At 42.2% G+C, this 15,575-nt stretch overlaps 1 protein-coding gene across 1 annotated transcript in view; it reads right to left on the bottom strand.

Annotated features, from left to right (window-relative positions):
• Positions 1 to 14,412, bottom strand: part of PLCXD3 (phosphatidylinositol specific phospholipase C X domain containing 3) — a 188,230-nt gene extending 173,818 nt beyond the window's left edge. Inside the window, exon 1 of the mRNA XM_068990761.1 lies at positions 14,310 to 14,412. Within this exon, the coding sequence (XP_068846862.1) occupies positions 14,310 to 14,412 (103 nt within the window). The remainder of the gene's footprint in view (positions 1 to 14,309) is intronic.
• Between the last annotated feature and the right edge of the window lie 1,163 nt (positions 14,413 to 15,575).

Below are 15,575 nucleotides of genomic sequence, written 5' to 3'. Positions count from 1 at the left end.
TCTGGGTATAGCCTGGGACTAAGAACTTAATCTTAGAGCGAAAAGTCTAATCATCTAAGATGGTGTCCAAAGCTCTGACTTGGACAAGTGAACTTCATATGAGGAAGTTCAGTGTGTCGGAGGTTTCCCTATGTTTCTGAGAAATCTGCTTGTAAAAATAAGGGTCTCTGTCCATGTATTAGACCTTTTTCCCTGTGCTGGATCAAAAGTATTGCTGATCACTGTCCTCTCTGGATATGGATATTCTCCCAATAACTTGCCACTGAGTCTACCTGGCCAACATCTCCACCTGTGGGAAGTTCCATTCCTCGCTCTGGGCTGCTCATGTGTGCCTTTCCCATGACAGTCGATTTTTCAGTATCCAGCTGTATCAGAAGCTGAGTTCTAGATGCAAGAAGAAAACTGGTGAAATAAAACGGTCCTCTTCACAGTCTCTAGTCCAAGGGTTGGACTGGGTCTGGAGCCTAAGGCAGGGCTGAGCCTGCAAGGGAAAAAGTCAACAAGCTGTGACTAAAGGGAAGTGAGGGCAAAGGATCTTAACAAAGACAAGAACCACCTTGTTAGCAAGTAAATGAAGTGAATTATACACGATGGAATGATAACAACAAAAAAAAGAGTTACATTTATTGACCATTTATTCTGTGACAAGTATGCTGCTGCTGCTGCTAAGTCTCCTCAGTCGTGTCCGACTCTGTGCGACCCCATAGATGGCAGCCCACCAGGCTCCCCCGTCCCTGGGATTCTCCAGGCAAGAACACTGGAGTGGGTTGCCATTTCCTTCTCCAATGCATGAAAGTGAAAAGTGAAAGTGAAGTCGCTTAGTCATGTCCGACTCTTCATGACCCCATGGACTGCAGCCTACCAGGCTCCTCCGTCCATGGGATTTTCCAGGCAAGAGTACTGGAGTGGGGTGCCATCACCGTCTACTACATATTTTATTGATTCCTCACAACAGAGGATGTGAGGTTGGTACTATCATCTCCGTTTTGGAACTGAGGAAATTGTAACTCAGAGGGTTTTCAGTGGCTCCCCTGAGTCAGTTGGTAAACAGCAGAGCCATGGTTCGAGGCAAGTTTGTCCACATTAACTGCTGAGCACTTTTACAGGCGTAACGCCACAGGACCAGCAGAGATAAGTGACTTGTCCAACACTCGGTCGCAGATCCAGGACTGCAGTCAGGGTCTCATGCCTCCCAACTGATTTACTTTTCACAGGAAGGGTGAGCCCTTATCATCACTTCCTTTTTTACTCACTTACACATCATTCGGATATTACCATATGAATTTCTTGGGGTCTATTTTTCCTCTTTTGGACACTGTGACATTTGTATTATCTTTATACCTCCATTTTCACAATCTCTAGAAATGATTGCTCAGTTCTGTAATATTTTATCATCTCCCTTCTTTAGTACCTAGAGATATACATTGCCTTGGCACAAAAACTTGAACACACATTTGAAAACTTTTTTTATTACAATCTTCTCTATTTTCCTCTGCTTCCCTTGTGTCTCAGCTGGTAAAGGATCTGCCTGCAATGTGGGAGACCTGGGTTCGATCCCTGGGTTGGGAAGATCCCCTGGAGAAGGGAAACTTTACCCACTTCAGTATTCTGGCCTGAAGAATTCCATGGACTAAGTCCATGGGGTCACAAAGAGTTGGACATGACTGAGCAACTTTCAAGTTCACTTTCTGTTTTGTTCTAAAGATTATTCATCAGGATTGAAAATCACAAGTGAAACATGAGTAGGTAACATCATATATGCCAGGCCTTCTTAGATACTTTATACATATCCTCATTTAATCCTTACAACAATTTAAGAAGTATTATACTCATGAAGTACTCATAACAGCTTATGAAGTACTGTTATTATCCTCATGTTTTAGCTGAGAATACTGAAGCACAGAGCTAGTAAATGTCAAAGCTAGACTACAAACCTCAGGTATTTGAAACCAGAACCTGCATTTTTAAAGGATCTCCTCTGCCTAAATTAATAGTTCTTATTTCATTTTATCATTTGTTCATTTCACACTGTACACTAACACACAACAACAATGAAAACCTGCTATCATAAATGCATTTAGTAAAGTTGCAGGATCAAAATCAACATATGAAGATCACCTTTATTCTATATACTAAAAATCAGCACTCCAAAAGGAAATTAAGAAAACAATCTTAGATATAGTAGCATCAAAAAGAATAAAATATTTAAAAATAAACTTAACCAAGGATGTGAAAGGCTTGTTCTCAGAAAACATGTATGAAAGAATTTAAACAAGACTCAAATAAAAGGAAACCGTTTGTTGGTGGATGGAAGACTTAGTATTGTTAAAGTGCCCAAATTATCTAAGGTAATCTAATAGATTTAAAGCAATTCCTATCAAAATCCCAATGGCATTTTATTTTTATAGAAATAGAAAAAAAATAATGCTAAAATTAATGTGGAACCACAAAGGAATCCAAATAAACAAAAGTCTTGAGACAGAACAAAGCTGGAGGCATCACATTTTGCATTTCAAAGCATATTACAAAGATAAAGCAATCAAAGAAGTATGATGCTAGCACAAAGCCAAACATATAGACCAACAGAGCAAAACGTACACAGAAGTAGACTCACACATGTACAGTCAACTGATCTTTGAGAAAAGTGTCAAGAATACACAATGATGAATGGTTCATCTCTTCAACAAATGTGTTGGGAAAAATGGGTAACTGCATGCAGAAAAATGAAACTGGACCATACGCTAATAATTTCAAAAGGAACTAAAGATCTAAATGTAAGACCTAAAACTGTAAAATTTCTAGAAGAAAACATGAGGGGAAAGCTTCTAGACATTGATCTTGGCAATGTGTTCTTGAATATGATATAAAAAGCACAGAAAACAAAATAGAAGATAGACAAGTGGGACTATATGAAACTAAAGAACTTCTGCAGAGCAAAGGAAGCAGCAATCAATAGAGTAAAAAAGCAACCTATAAAATGGGAGAAAATATTTACAAATCATATATCTGTAAGGGACTAATTCTCAAAATACATCATTAAGTCTTACCACCAAGTAGCAAAATAACAAATAACCCAATTGAAAAATGCCAAAAGACTTGAAAGGCATTTCTCCTAAAAAGACATACAAATGGCCAACAGCTGTTCAAAGTCACAAATCATCAAGGAAATAAAAATCAAAACCACACTGAGATATAAACCCACACTTATTAGGATGGTAATTATTTAAAAAAAAACACAGAAATAAGTATTGGTGAAGATATGGAGAAACTGGAAACTTGTTCACTATTCGTAGGAATGTAAAATGATGTAGCTGCTACAGAAAACAATAATGCAATTTCCTCAAAAAGTTAAAAATAGAACTACTATGTGACCCAGCAATCCTAGTTCTGGGTATTAACCAAAAGAATTTTAAAAGGATATTAAAGAGATGTTAGCACCCCCATGTTCATTGCACCGTTATTCACAATAGTCAAGATACAGAAACAACCTCAATGTCCACTGAAAGATGAATAAACAAAATCGGTATATACATGCAATGGGACATTACCCAGCTGAGAAGAAGGAAAGAAATTTCTGCTATATATTACAACATGAATGAACCTTGACTATACCATGCTAAGTGAAATATCCAGTCACAAAAGGATAAACACTACATTATTCTGCTTATATGAGGTAGGTATTTATTTCATCAAAGTAAAAGGTAGAATGGTGGTTGCAGGGGCTGCTGGGAAGAGGAATGATGAGTTGCTGTTTAATGGGTATAACATTTCAGTCATGCAAGATGAAAATGTTATAGAGATTTTCTATATATCTTTGTGCTTAGAATTAAGAATATTAAACATTTAAAAAATCATTGAGGGTAAATCTTATGTCATTTGTTTTTTAACCACACACACACACACACACACACACACACACACACACACACTCATACACACAAGTGTCTTAAGAAACCAAAAGAGGAAAACGTTTCACGAAGAGTGTGGTCAATCACATCAAATGATGTAGAAAAGTCAAATAAAATGATAAAGAATTATTCATTCATTTCAGTTCAGTTCAGTCGCTCAGTCGTGTCCGACTCTTTGCGACCCCATGAACTGCAGCACGCCAGGCCTCCCTGTCATCACCAACTCCCAGAGTTCACTCAGACTAACACCCCTCGAGTCCGTGATGCCATCCAGCCATCTCATCCTCTGTCATCCCCTTCTCCTCCTGACCCCAATCCCTCCCAGCATCAGAGTCTTTTCCAATGAGTCAACTCTTCACATGAGGTGGCCAAAGTACTGGAGTTTCAGCTTTAGCATCATTCCTTCCAAAGAAATCCCAGGACTGATCTCCTTTAGAATGGACTGGCTGGATCTCCTTGCAGACCAAGGGACTCTCAAGAGTCTTCTCCAATACCACAGTTCAAAAGCTTCAATTCTTCAGCATTCAGCTTTCTTCACAGTCCAACTCTCACATCCATACATGACCACTGGAAAAACCATAGCCTTGACTAGACGGACCTTTGTTAGCAAAGTAATGTCTCTGCTTTTCAATATGCTATCTAGGTTGGTCATAATTTTCCTTCCAAGGAGCAAGCATCTTTTAATTTCATGGCTGCAGTCACCATCGGCAGTGATTTTGAAACCCCCAAAAATAGTCTGACACTGTTTCCACTGTTTCCCCATCTGGCTTTATCCAAAAAAAAAAAAAAATCACGGGCAACCTTGATAAAAACAATTTTAGTGCAGTGGTAGTGAAATTACCTTAATATGGGGTAGGCAAGGAAAGGAAATAACAACCTGAAGACAGAGGTAATGCTTTCACAAATACCAGAGAAATAGCACAGTGGATAGAGGCACAGATGTGGTGTCAAGGGAGATTTTTATTTCATTAAGAAGGGTAATAAAGTATGATTGTGTGGTGACTGGAATGACCCAGTGGTGGTAGAGAAAAATAATTATGGAGGGGAGGGAAGAAACTGGGGGTAAAACTTTGGAGATCTGAGTGAAAGGGATCCAGACCACAAGTAGAGAAGCTGGATTCAGGCAGAAAAAGATCCATGACCTCTTACCTAAAGAAAATGCAGAATATGCAGAAACAGATGCAAGTAGGTTGATGGGTTAATGGTGGGAAACTGAGAAAGTTCATGTCTGTAGGCATCTATTTCTTTTCCTGTAAAATAAGAGGTGAAGTTGTAAGCTTAGAGTGGGGTGGGAAGGAGATGCTGATTTGAGAAGTAAGAAGAGGTATGAAGTTATTATCTCAGAGAGTAAAAAACTGAATTTATTATTGATGTGTAAGATTTGTGGTGAGAAATTTCTAGTTAGTGGAACCATCCAGGCTGTGTACTTCAGTAATATTTAACCTCTGAAGTTTTTTGGGATTGGAATAGATTTAAAAAAAAAAAAATGTTTGACTAAGTTGGACTTTTTTCCCAAGGAAGCAGAACAGAAAAGAGTAAGACAAGAGAATTAAGGACATTTTCAAGAGTGAAACTCTAATGCTGGACCCAAGGAACTTGAACTGACGCAAATAGAAATGAGAACACGAGGGGTGACAGTTATGTAGCCTTCCCTTCTAGCAACTCTCAAAGCAGAATCTTCACAACCCCTTGACCAGTTTTTTTCTCTCAGAAAAGCCCAGGGCAGGAAGGCGCTTAGGATTAATTCTGTACCAAGGCAGCCTACTTCCTCCTTCTCCTCATCTTCCTCCTCCTCCACATGGTAACAGAGAAGTATAGTCAGAGAAGTGCATTGAGATAGGTTCCCATTTGCCCATGAGGACTCCTTCAAGTACATTTTCCTCTGCACCAGCCAACAAGCCAAAGGAGACCTACGGGAAAGCCTCCCAGGCAACTAAGACTGTCATTCATTCATTGGAGTCCACATTCCCTCATGAAATAAAAATTCTGCAAGTGAATCAAGGAACACAACCATCATTTACAATGTTGACCAAGGATAAACATGACTGCTTCATAAAAATTAATTCAAAAGAAGAATTCTTCTATGTGAAACATAAAAGTAGCTGACATAAAAGATGGAGTGGCCAAAGAGTTGTCCACTCCCAGGATCCATAATGAAAAATAGACACAAAACAAGAGCACATCTAACAAAGCAGCGGGCCATCTGTTTCAGTACCTGATCTCCGGAGGTGACTAATCCTGGCAGTTTCTCAAGGATGTTCAACCATCTCTGCCTGCCTCTCTTCCTGACCCATCTTCCTCTCTTAACAGAGCATAATAAAAGCATATGGTGCTATAGAAAGTGTCTGGTTGCTGATTTTCATCTGAACCATGGTAAATTTCTCTCTCACATTTTCTTGCCTTTTAGAGTATATGATTTACATATTTTCCTTGTCTCCAATCTTCTGAGACTGATCCTAACCCTTGAGAGACAGGTAATAGAATCTATAAGCTTCTTGAGGATAAAAAATTACATGATTGTACCTAGAAGTTCCTTGCGTGTCCATGGGCAATAGTTATGGATAAGTCTCATTGGTGGTAACATTAATAGGTAAAATATCCATATTAACAGAGCTGATCCCTTTAACCAACGATAATTAAAATGCATGCCTATGTGTGTATGAGCCTTAACCTTCTCTTGAAGGTTCAGAGTGCATCGATTACTTTATTTATGTGCTTTAAAGCAATAGAGGTGTTAGGAATTACTTTAGGTCTATCAGATGATTTGGCTCTATTTACACTGTCCCAGGCTGCTCACTGGGGACAGTATGGATCCAGCTGTATTGTTACCCTGGATCTGCCTGGAGGAATGATTAATTAGGTAGCCCCAAAGGCCTACTTACAGGATCTATTCAGAAGATTCTCAGAAAAGATGTTATCTTAACAGAAAGTTGATACACCTATGGGCATGCACACACACATACACGCACATGTACATCTGCAAGCAGAGAGTGAATTAACACTGAGAGGGATGCAGAGTACAGAATAAAATCTATCCTACATATTGTCCTCTGCCTGGCCCTCATACTCATTCCTAAGTCCTAGGGCAAGGTGGCAGCACCAAAAGAATCAACATAAATCGAACAGCTCTTTTGCTGGCATCCAGACAAAGCAAAAGGACTGATAGGATCTGGCAGTGTGGGCACTCATGGTTTCAGTGGTGATGGCAGACAGAGTCAGCCGTAAGACTGGCATCCACACTTTCCACAGCAGGGGACCCAGCCCTGGGAGCCTTTGGCCACAGTGGAATCCTGTCCAAGGCCCTTTTTACACATTAACATCCTCAACGCTGGGCCTCTGCAGACATGGCACAGGCTCTGGTGGGACTGCCAACAGCCGTGGTGTTCTGAGTATAAAGCTACAGAAGTACAGTTCCTCTACATGTCAGAGCAGCAAAACTGACAACTCCCCATAACCTCCCCAAAACAGGAAAGAAGGAAAATTGCAGTGATAGCCCACAAAACTGGTTTATAAAAACATATTTAAGAATTTGTCCAGAGAAATCTAGAACTATTTGGAAGTCCATGAAGGAGGTACTTGAAAGGGATCAAACTGACAATTAACATGACTCTGATTTTACTTTGGGACTTTTAAAGTATAGGGAACATTACCTTTTGTGTAAGGATACCTATATCCTTATTTATTAGTCTTCCCTCAAAAATATTGCCTATTTTTATAGCCAATATATGTCACTCAACAGCTTTACTCTCTTTGTAACTTACTCTTTCTATTTTGATTAGGCAGGGTTAGAATTACATAGGAGAAAATAAATTCTACGTAAGGATATGAGAAATCTTCATATGAGTAAAGTGTGTGAGCTATAACATATAAATGTATCTATTTTAGCAAGCTGAAGTTTCTTTTTTAAAATTTAACTCTTTCAGAGCCTGGATTATGCTAAATAATTAAAATCAAGTGAGTTACAACCACAGTTATGCATGTTTCAAATCCACGTAAATCATGATTTAAATAAATGAGGTATGGTTTACAAATACAAAGACTGATCATTTTCTTCTTATTAAAAAACAATTCACCATTTACCTTTGTGTCTGATGGCTGTCTGGTGCTGATTATCACTACAGTTTGCATTTATGATTCCACTGTTACTTCAGAGGGGCTTGAAATTTGTGCTGTGCTGTGCTTAGTCGCTCAATCATGTCCAACTCTTGGCGACCCCATGGACTGTAGCCCACCAGGCTCCTCTGTCCAAGGGATTCTCCAGGCAAGAATACTGAAATGGGTTGCTACGCCCTCCTCCAGGAGATCTTCCCAATCCAGGGATCAAACTCAGGTCTCCCACGGAAGCTTATAGATAAGGTGAACAAACCTGTGGCCTATAAATACAACAAAAGTAGCTGGTCCTATTACACAACAAAAATGATACCAAATGGACAAAGAACCAATACAGAGTGTCTTCTAAATTGTCATTAGTGACCACTAGCATCGCCAGATGAGCTGAATTTAAGTGCTGTTGATGGCTGGTATCAAAGAGCATCAGGACTTTAAGGAAATGAGGAGTAAGGTTTTACATTTATCACAGTGACCCAGTTTGAACACTTAAATAGCAATTAAATCATTCTTATTGTTCAAGGTGCATGATGAACTGTAATGTCAGTTATCAGAAATGTTCCCAACCTGGGCCATTAGCCTTGAGTCAGATATGGGGCTCTGGCTCTAAGCCTAAATGTAAATTTGAACATTCACAGATAGACTTCCTGGCCCATTAGAAAGAGCTCAATCAAAGAAGCCTATTTAAATTTGGCTCTGCCACTTACATAGTTTCCCTTAGAGGTAACCTAAGCAGTGTTTCTCAAACTTTAAATGTGTATGCAGTCACCTGGGGATCTTGTTAACATACAGCTTGGGATTAAATCAGTCTGAGGGCTGGGGTCTGAGATGCTGTATTTCTACCAACCACCCATGTTCGCTGATGCTGCTGGTCCCTGGATCAGCTTTGAGTAGCAAGGCCTGAGGAGATTATTGATAGAACATGTGAAAAGCATGTGTGTTCATGAGAAAACACTTTGTAAACTGTAAAATGTCACAAGTATCACTTTATATTAATTAGTAATAGCTGGTGATTCAATTCAATTCAACAAGGAAAAGCCCCAATAGGATAAATTAAGCAATGCATTTGAGTTAGTTCTAATCAGGTGGATGAACCTAGAGCCTATTATACAGAGTGAAGCAAGTCAGAAAAACAAACATATATTAACACATATATACGGAATCTAGAAAGATGGTACAGATGAACCTTTTTGCAGGGCATCAGTGGAGATACAAACATAGAGAACAGACTGTTGACACAATGGAAGGAGAGGGAAGGATAAATTGAAAGAGCAACAATGAAACATATACATTACCATGTGTAAAATTTATAGCCAATGGGAATTTGCTGTATGATACAAGGAGCTCAAACCTGATACTCTGTGACAACCTAGGAGAGGTGAGATGGGATGGAAGGTGGGAGGAAGGTTCAAGAAGAGGAGGACATATGTAAACCTATGCCTGATTCATGTTGATGTGTGGCAGAAACTAACACAGTATTGTAAAGCAATTATGCTCCAATTAAAAATTTTCAAAAGTGTAAAAAATTATGTCCCAGACATTTAAGTTTTTTCTTTTTAGCAAAATCAAAAAACTGGGAATTGAACAGGCAGCACAAGAAAGCTAGTCATTTTAAACAATTTTGTTGCTTTTTGATTGCTTTGAATAAGATTAACTTCCATATCACTATAAGGACTAAAATGATGGGGGGGGAAATGCCCTGCTTCCTAAAAGAAACTTGTACAATTAGACCCAGTTCCAGATTTGCCCTGACAGTCTTATCCCATCCTAATCGAAACAGAAATAGTAAATGACAAGGAAAAGGAAAACAGTTGGCTCCAGGAACAACAAGAAGAAATCACGGTGAGGAAAGAAATTAAAAACTAATAAAAGCCAACACAGAATCACAGAAGTCAGAGCTATTTTAAACACATCTCATTTTCCTAAGTAACACTGTCCTTTTTCATTGGTGTTAGCATTTCCTGGAAGAGTGTACAAGATCTGCAAGAACATTGATTTCTAAAGTATTTCTGTGTTCCTTATCTAAAGTACAGTCAACAATTGCTGTTCAAGTTTTGGTTTGAAAACTGGCAAGGAGAGACCAAAGAAGGTCACGTGACTTCCAGATTGGTAGGTAAGTTTCATAATCAGGGAACTTACATAGGAAGTTTGCTTGGAAGCAGCTGCAAGATAAGTGGATCTCTGTGTCTATTTAAAAGTTTATACAGAGGCCTTAACAAGGTTCAGCCACATACACTGTCCAGATGGTCTCAATAACACATTGCTCGCTCAAGGCTGCTTCCTTGAAAATGGCTCCCACTGTGGAAATGATGGGCCAAAAGTGCATTTCAAGGACAGGAGAGAGGGTAAGTGAACTGACCGCCCAGGTCCTGCTCACAGGCCAACTGGTGGTCAACTCAGTAAACAACTCTGACACCAAGGAAGCATACACTCCTTCTGAGGCTCTAGTCCCTCTAGCCACTCTTTCAGTATTACATGGTCAACTTACTGTATTATGTGAAGAAGACTTTCATCACATATCAGCAAATGCATAACAGACCCTTCCTATTAAAATAAAAACCCTTCCTGATTTTTTAGATTTCAGACAGAATGGCTCCTTGTCATAGATCCAGATCAGCAACAACTTACCCAGATTAAGCAACAGCTTGCTTGCTCCCATGATGGATCTTTTTACAATGGTTCTGGCAGCACCGTGATTATAAAAGTTAAAACTTGGCTTTGAAGATGCCAGAAATTCATCAGACTCACCTTCACCTGAACTTGACACTTTGTCTCCCAGCTTCCATCCCTGTTTACCCTCTCTCACCTGTTTATGGTAAGAGGATGCATCATTCATAGTCCAAAATGCCAGAATACTGCTAAGCACACATGTATGAATGAAAACTCAGCTTGGTGTCATCAGAGATAGAAAGAAAAGACAAATGAGACCGAAATCTGAGTAACTGTCAGGGCGTTCCGACAGTACCATTCCTCTGAAAAATAAAATCAAAGTAAAACTACTAATACCGATTACTAACTGAATTCTTTAGGCCAGTCAATACCAAATCATGATGCCATTTAAATGCAAAACAGACACAGAAATTCGCTTATGAAAGTATTCAATATGCAGACATCTTGAGAAACAGTTTAAAGATGCCAGAACTGCACACCTGGGGGAATATCACACACCTGCAGACGGTTCTTTGCACTAGCTCTGGGTAATGCAGGTCAGCTGACCCAAGAGGATGGCTTCATAATTAGACAGCTCTTCACTCTCCAGTTGCTCCACCTAAGAAAACCTGAAGCTTAGAGGATGACTGAGCAGCCCTTCCCTTCTACAGAAACCCTTGTGTGGTACATCAGGAGTGGTTTTAAATGGTGGAGATAATTACTTAATTCAAGCTGTAGCAACTGGCCAAGTAAACATGTAGCAGCCAGGAAGCTATTAGCATGATTTTAAAGCAATTATTCCATTAGCGTTTAATAGTCTCCAATTAGTCTTCCCTGACTATTGGAGTTTGAGCATCCTTTTTTCCTCCAAAAATTCTCACAGTTTGAGTAATACAGAAAGGTACCAAACCCATTTTTAAACCTGGATTTACATGTGTAGATCTGCCAAACCTACATTATAAAATCATGGAGGAACTGAGGGATGCAGATGGGAGAAATAGGGTTTTTATCTCAGAATTATTGAGGATGAGAATGGAAAGCTTTGCAGGGGATCCACTTTGAGTATAAAACTAAGAGGAGTTAGGCAATCAGTGGAAATTCCCACTGTGTCGAGTGCTATTATTATTGTGTCTCTACTGTAGAACTATCAGAATATCGAAGCCTCTGAACACAGGTTTCCACCTTGTCCTGTGGGAAGAAAAGAAAATTCCTCCCTGTCCAGCCAATGCCTTATTTCCTTGTCCTTTCAGCCTGATTAGTACTTGTTGCTGCTGAATCATCCAGCTCCAAACCACAAAGCATTTCCCTCCAAAATTCCTAGATATTTTTTCTAAGGACCATATTTAAAGATCATATCACTGAAGTGATCATTTCCCTTCACTGAGATGCAACTTTTGTATCTGTGAAATGCAGTCAATACTTATCAGCATCACTTGCTTCACGAGGTTTGGGGAAGGATTATGTTATCTGGGTTATATGTTAAGGCTTTGAAAAGTGAAGTATTATAAAAATGTTTGTTAGATTCAGACACGATATCATGCCATCCCTCAGAACTTGCAATGTGAGCTTGAGCTTTTAACCTGCCTGGGTCTCTGGAGACCCACCTGTCAGGAAGCTGGCATGAGACTCCTTGCCCTTCTTACCTTTTAGGCCTCCATAAATGCTCAGGTGAGACCATCTGAAAGTACCTGTCTAAAGACCAAATAAAAAGGAAGAAAGGGGGATAGCAATGCCTGTGGAAGTGAGAGTGGAATTTTGCCAGCAAAGTTCTGTAGTTTCTACTGTCTCTTCAAAAGAGCAATCCCTAGGCTCACCCGGGAGGAGGGTAAATGCAGAGCGGAGAAGGTGGCTTGTTCTCTTCCTTAGAGACACCTGAGCTCTTGGGAAATTCCCTCCTGAAGAAGGGCTGCTGCTGCTAAGTTGCTTCAGTCGTGTCCGACTCTATGCGACCCCAATAGACGGCAGCCCACCAGGCACCCCCGTCACTGGGATTCTCCAGGCAAGAACACTGGAGTGGGTTGCCATTTCCTTCTCCAATGCGTGAAAGTGAAAAGTGAAAGTAAAGTCGCTCAGTCGTGTCCGACTCTTAGTGATCCCATGGACTGCAGCCCACCAGGCTCCTCCGTCCATGGGATTTTCCAGGCAAGAGTACTGGAGTGGGGTGCCATTACCTTCTCCTGAAGAAGGGCAAGAGGAGACCAACCCTTCCCTTCCAGGGCTGGCGCTCAGAGCCTGTGTCTGTCATAGCCGCCAAACATCCATTTGACTAAAGACCATTGATTTCAGTTACTGATTAATTCCAGTCCTACTGGTTAGAGATTTTCAAGAAAACCCATCTTCCCCTTAAAAAAAAAAGAGAGAATTTTTTTTTAAAGCATGATTTCCCCCAGTGGCTGAGAGAGGGCGCCGGATGGGTAAGAGCTAGAGAAGGCATACCAGAAGGTTGAACTTGATAACCAGGCATAACTCAAGGCGAGGGATGAACTACCTGTCGGTATTTTGCCCTCTAGCTGAATCCTGGAAGGGTCAGGCGAGTCAGGGAGATAATCTGCCCTCTCAGCCCAAGCGAAAAGTCAACGAAATATGGCTGTGAAGCCAGCTGTCACCGTAGTATACCGTCCTGAAACCACCCTGCCCCTGCACATCCGAACTAGGGTCTGCTGCGCTCCCGCCCCCAGAAACCTGCCCAGTCCTCCGGTCCAAGTCGCGCGCTTCATGTTGAAGCGTCTGACCCCTCCAGTCTCTTCCTCGCTTTGCCGAGGCTTCCTTCTTTCTAGCCTCTCTGGACACCAGCGCAATCATCTTTTTCCTAAGATTTGCCGGTGAAGCCCACCCCTCCGCCGCAGCTGACGCAGGTTTCCCTGCCCGGCTTCTGTCCCGAGCAACAAATGCACGGTCCACGAGGGTTTGCCTTCCTGACCCGCGCGCTGGACGCTGCTCGCCGCCCTTGGACCAGAGTCCAGATGGTGACCACCCGGCCAGGCCCTCTAGGTCCACGCAGATCAGGAAACGGCTCCCTACATTCCTCTCCCCCCTCCAGCTCCAGGTCAAGGGCATCGATCAAGCCGCCGGCGGTCCCTGAACTTTCGTCACTCTTCGGGAAGCGCTTTGTCTCTTTAAAGGAGACTAGGGACGAATATTAATGACTCGGGTAGCTTCTAACCGAGAAATCCACCAAATTCTCTTGATTCCGTGACAGAGATGGAGACGGAGGTCCACGGGCCAGAGCCGAGCCCTTAGGACAGCGGCTCGCGCTCGCCGACCACCATCATCCCACAGCCCCAGAAATCGTCCCCAGACTCAAGTCTCCGGGGGGAAAAACTGCAGGGAGGGGGCAGTGGGGTACGAGGGACCATCCTAGAGCCAAGCCTTTCCCCTGCCCCAGCCCTGTCAACACAACCTGCTTCAAAAACCCATGGAAAAGCAGTCACCTTGACTCCCCGCGCCACGGTCCCCAGAGGTTTGGGAAAGTGCTGGGAGGCCGGAGGCGCCCAGGCACGCGCTCTCCCGGCCCGAGACCCACCCGTGGAAACGAGTTTGCCTCCCGTGGGCATCTTGGCAAGTTACCACTTAGTGGCAGATAAAGCAGGGCGGGGCAGGTGGAGCGGACGCCGAGCGCCCCGGCGGCAGCCTCTGAGCGCCTACCTGGGATGGCTAAATTGGTGAGGGGTATGCTGTGGATGCTCTCCGGCAGAGTTGCCATCCAGTCGGCGAATTTCAGCTCGTTCTTCCCTTGAGACGAGGCCATCGTGCGGTCGGTGTGCCGCGCGCTGGTCCTCACGCTCCTCGGGCAGGCTGGCAGGCTGCTGCCGCTAATCCAGTGTTTGCTCCCAGCCCCGCTAGAGTTTACACTCCGCTGTGCGCCACACCCACAGGATGGCGCAGACACATGCTAATTTTAATAATTATTCAAAACACCCCATGCTCCCTTAGTGCCTCCACCAGACTCCGCTGGAGCTTTTGTTCCTGACGTCCGCTTTCAGCTTTCTCCTCTCTCCGCTCCCTCCCAGACTCCCTCCTCCCGTCTTATCCTTCCTATGCGTCTCTTGTCTTTTCTCGCCATTTCTACAGCATTCCTTGGCTTCTTATTATTTATTAGGTTTTGTTTTGTTTTTTAACTTGGTTCACACAGCTGTTTTGCCCACGATCTTGTTCGGCCCTTTAATGTGACTTCCTGGTCTTGCTTATGTTTGAAAGACAATCTTCTGGTTGAAGCTAAAATCCTAGAAGACTTTGGGATGCTATCACCTCCCCCGAGCAGACTCTCATACTTGCTTTCAGGACTTTCCATTCTTACTGAAGAGCTTTCCCTTTCGTAGGCTACAACAGGTTATTTCTTTCCCTCTGCCGGGGCCGAGAGCCCTGCTGACAACAAAATGGTGGTCTTTCTTCACCACTTTGCTTAATTTTTGGAGTAGTTGACAAGTGTGCTGTCAGAAAAGATCAGTTAAGTTCTAGGTGATACCTATTCAATCCCTGGCATCCTGTTCCAGTCATTTCAAGGCAAAGAAGCACTTCACCCCCATTTCCCTGAATATGAGAAATGCATGCTCTATCTATGGAGAAAACTGTTTATGTCCTGTCTCTGTCATTTTTGTGACACTCAGGATAAGACTAAAGCCTGATGGTAGAAGAAAATCGCCACATTTCCCAGTGACATGTTGTAATTATTGCCTACTGGCAATACTACTGCGTTTGGTGGAATTTATTTGGCACCATTCAAAATGATCTATGTGATTGTCTGAATTTTCATTCCTTGGCAGACTAGAGAGAGGCACCTCTCTCAAGAGAAATCACTTGTCGAGCCTCCAAAGAACTGTCTTGGTCCACCTGCTCTCAGATGAGAAACAGGAGCGAAATCAAGTCTTACAAATGTGATGAGTCCAGGGGTGGCCTGCGTAGGTATGATAA

Source organism: Capricornis sumatraensis, chromosome 18 (assembly GCF_032405125.1).
Source record: "Capricornis sumatraensis isolate serow.1 chromosome 18, serow.2, whole genome shotgun sequence".
Lineage (NCBI taxonomy): Eukaryota > Metazoa > Chordata > Mammalia > Artiodactyla > Bovidae > Capricornis > Capricornis sumatraensis.
The sequence above is the reverse complement of the archived record's forward strand: the minus strand, read 5'-3'. Positions and strand labels throughout refer to the sequence as shown.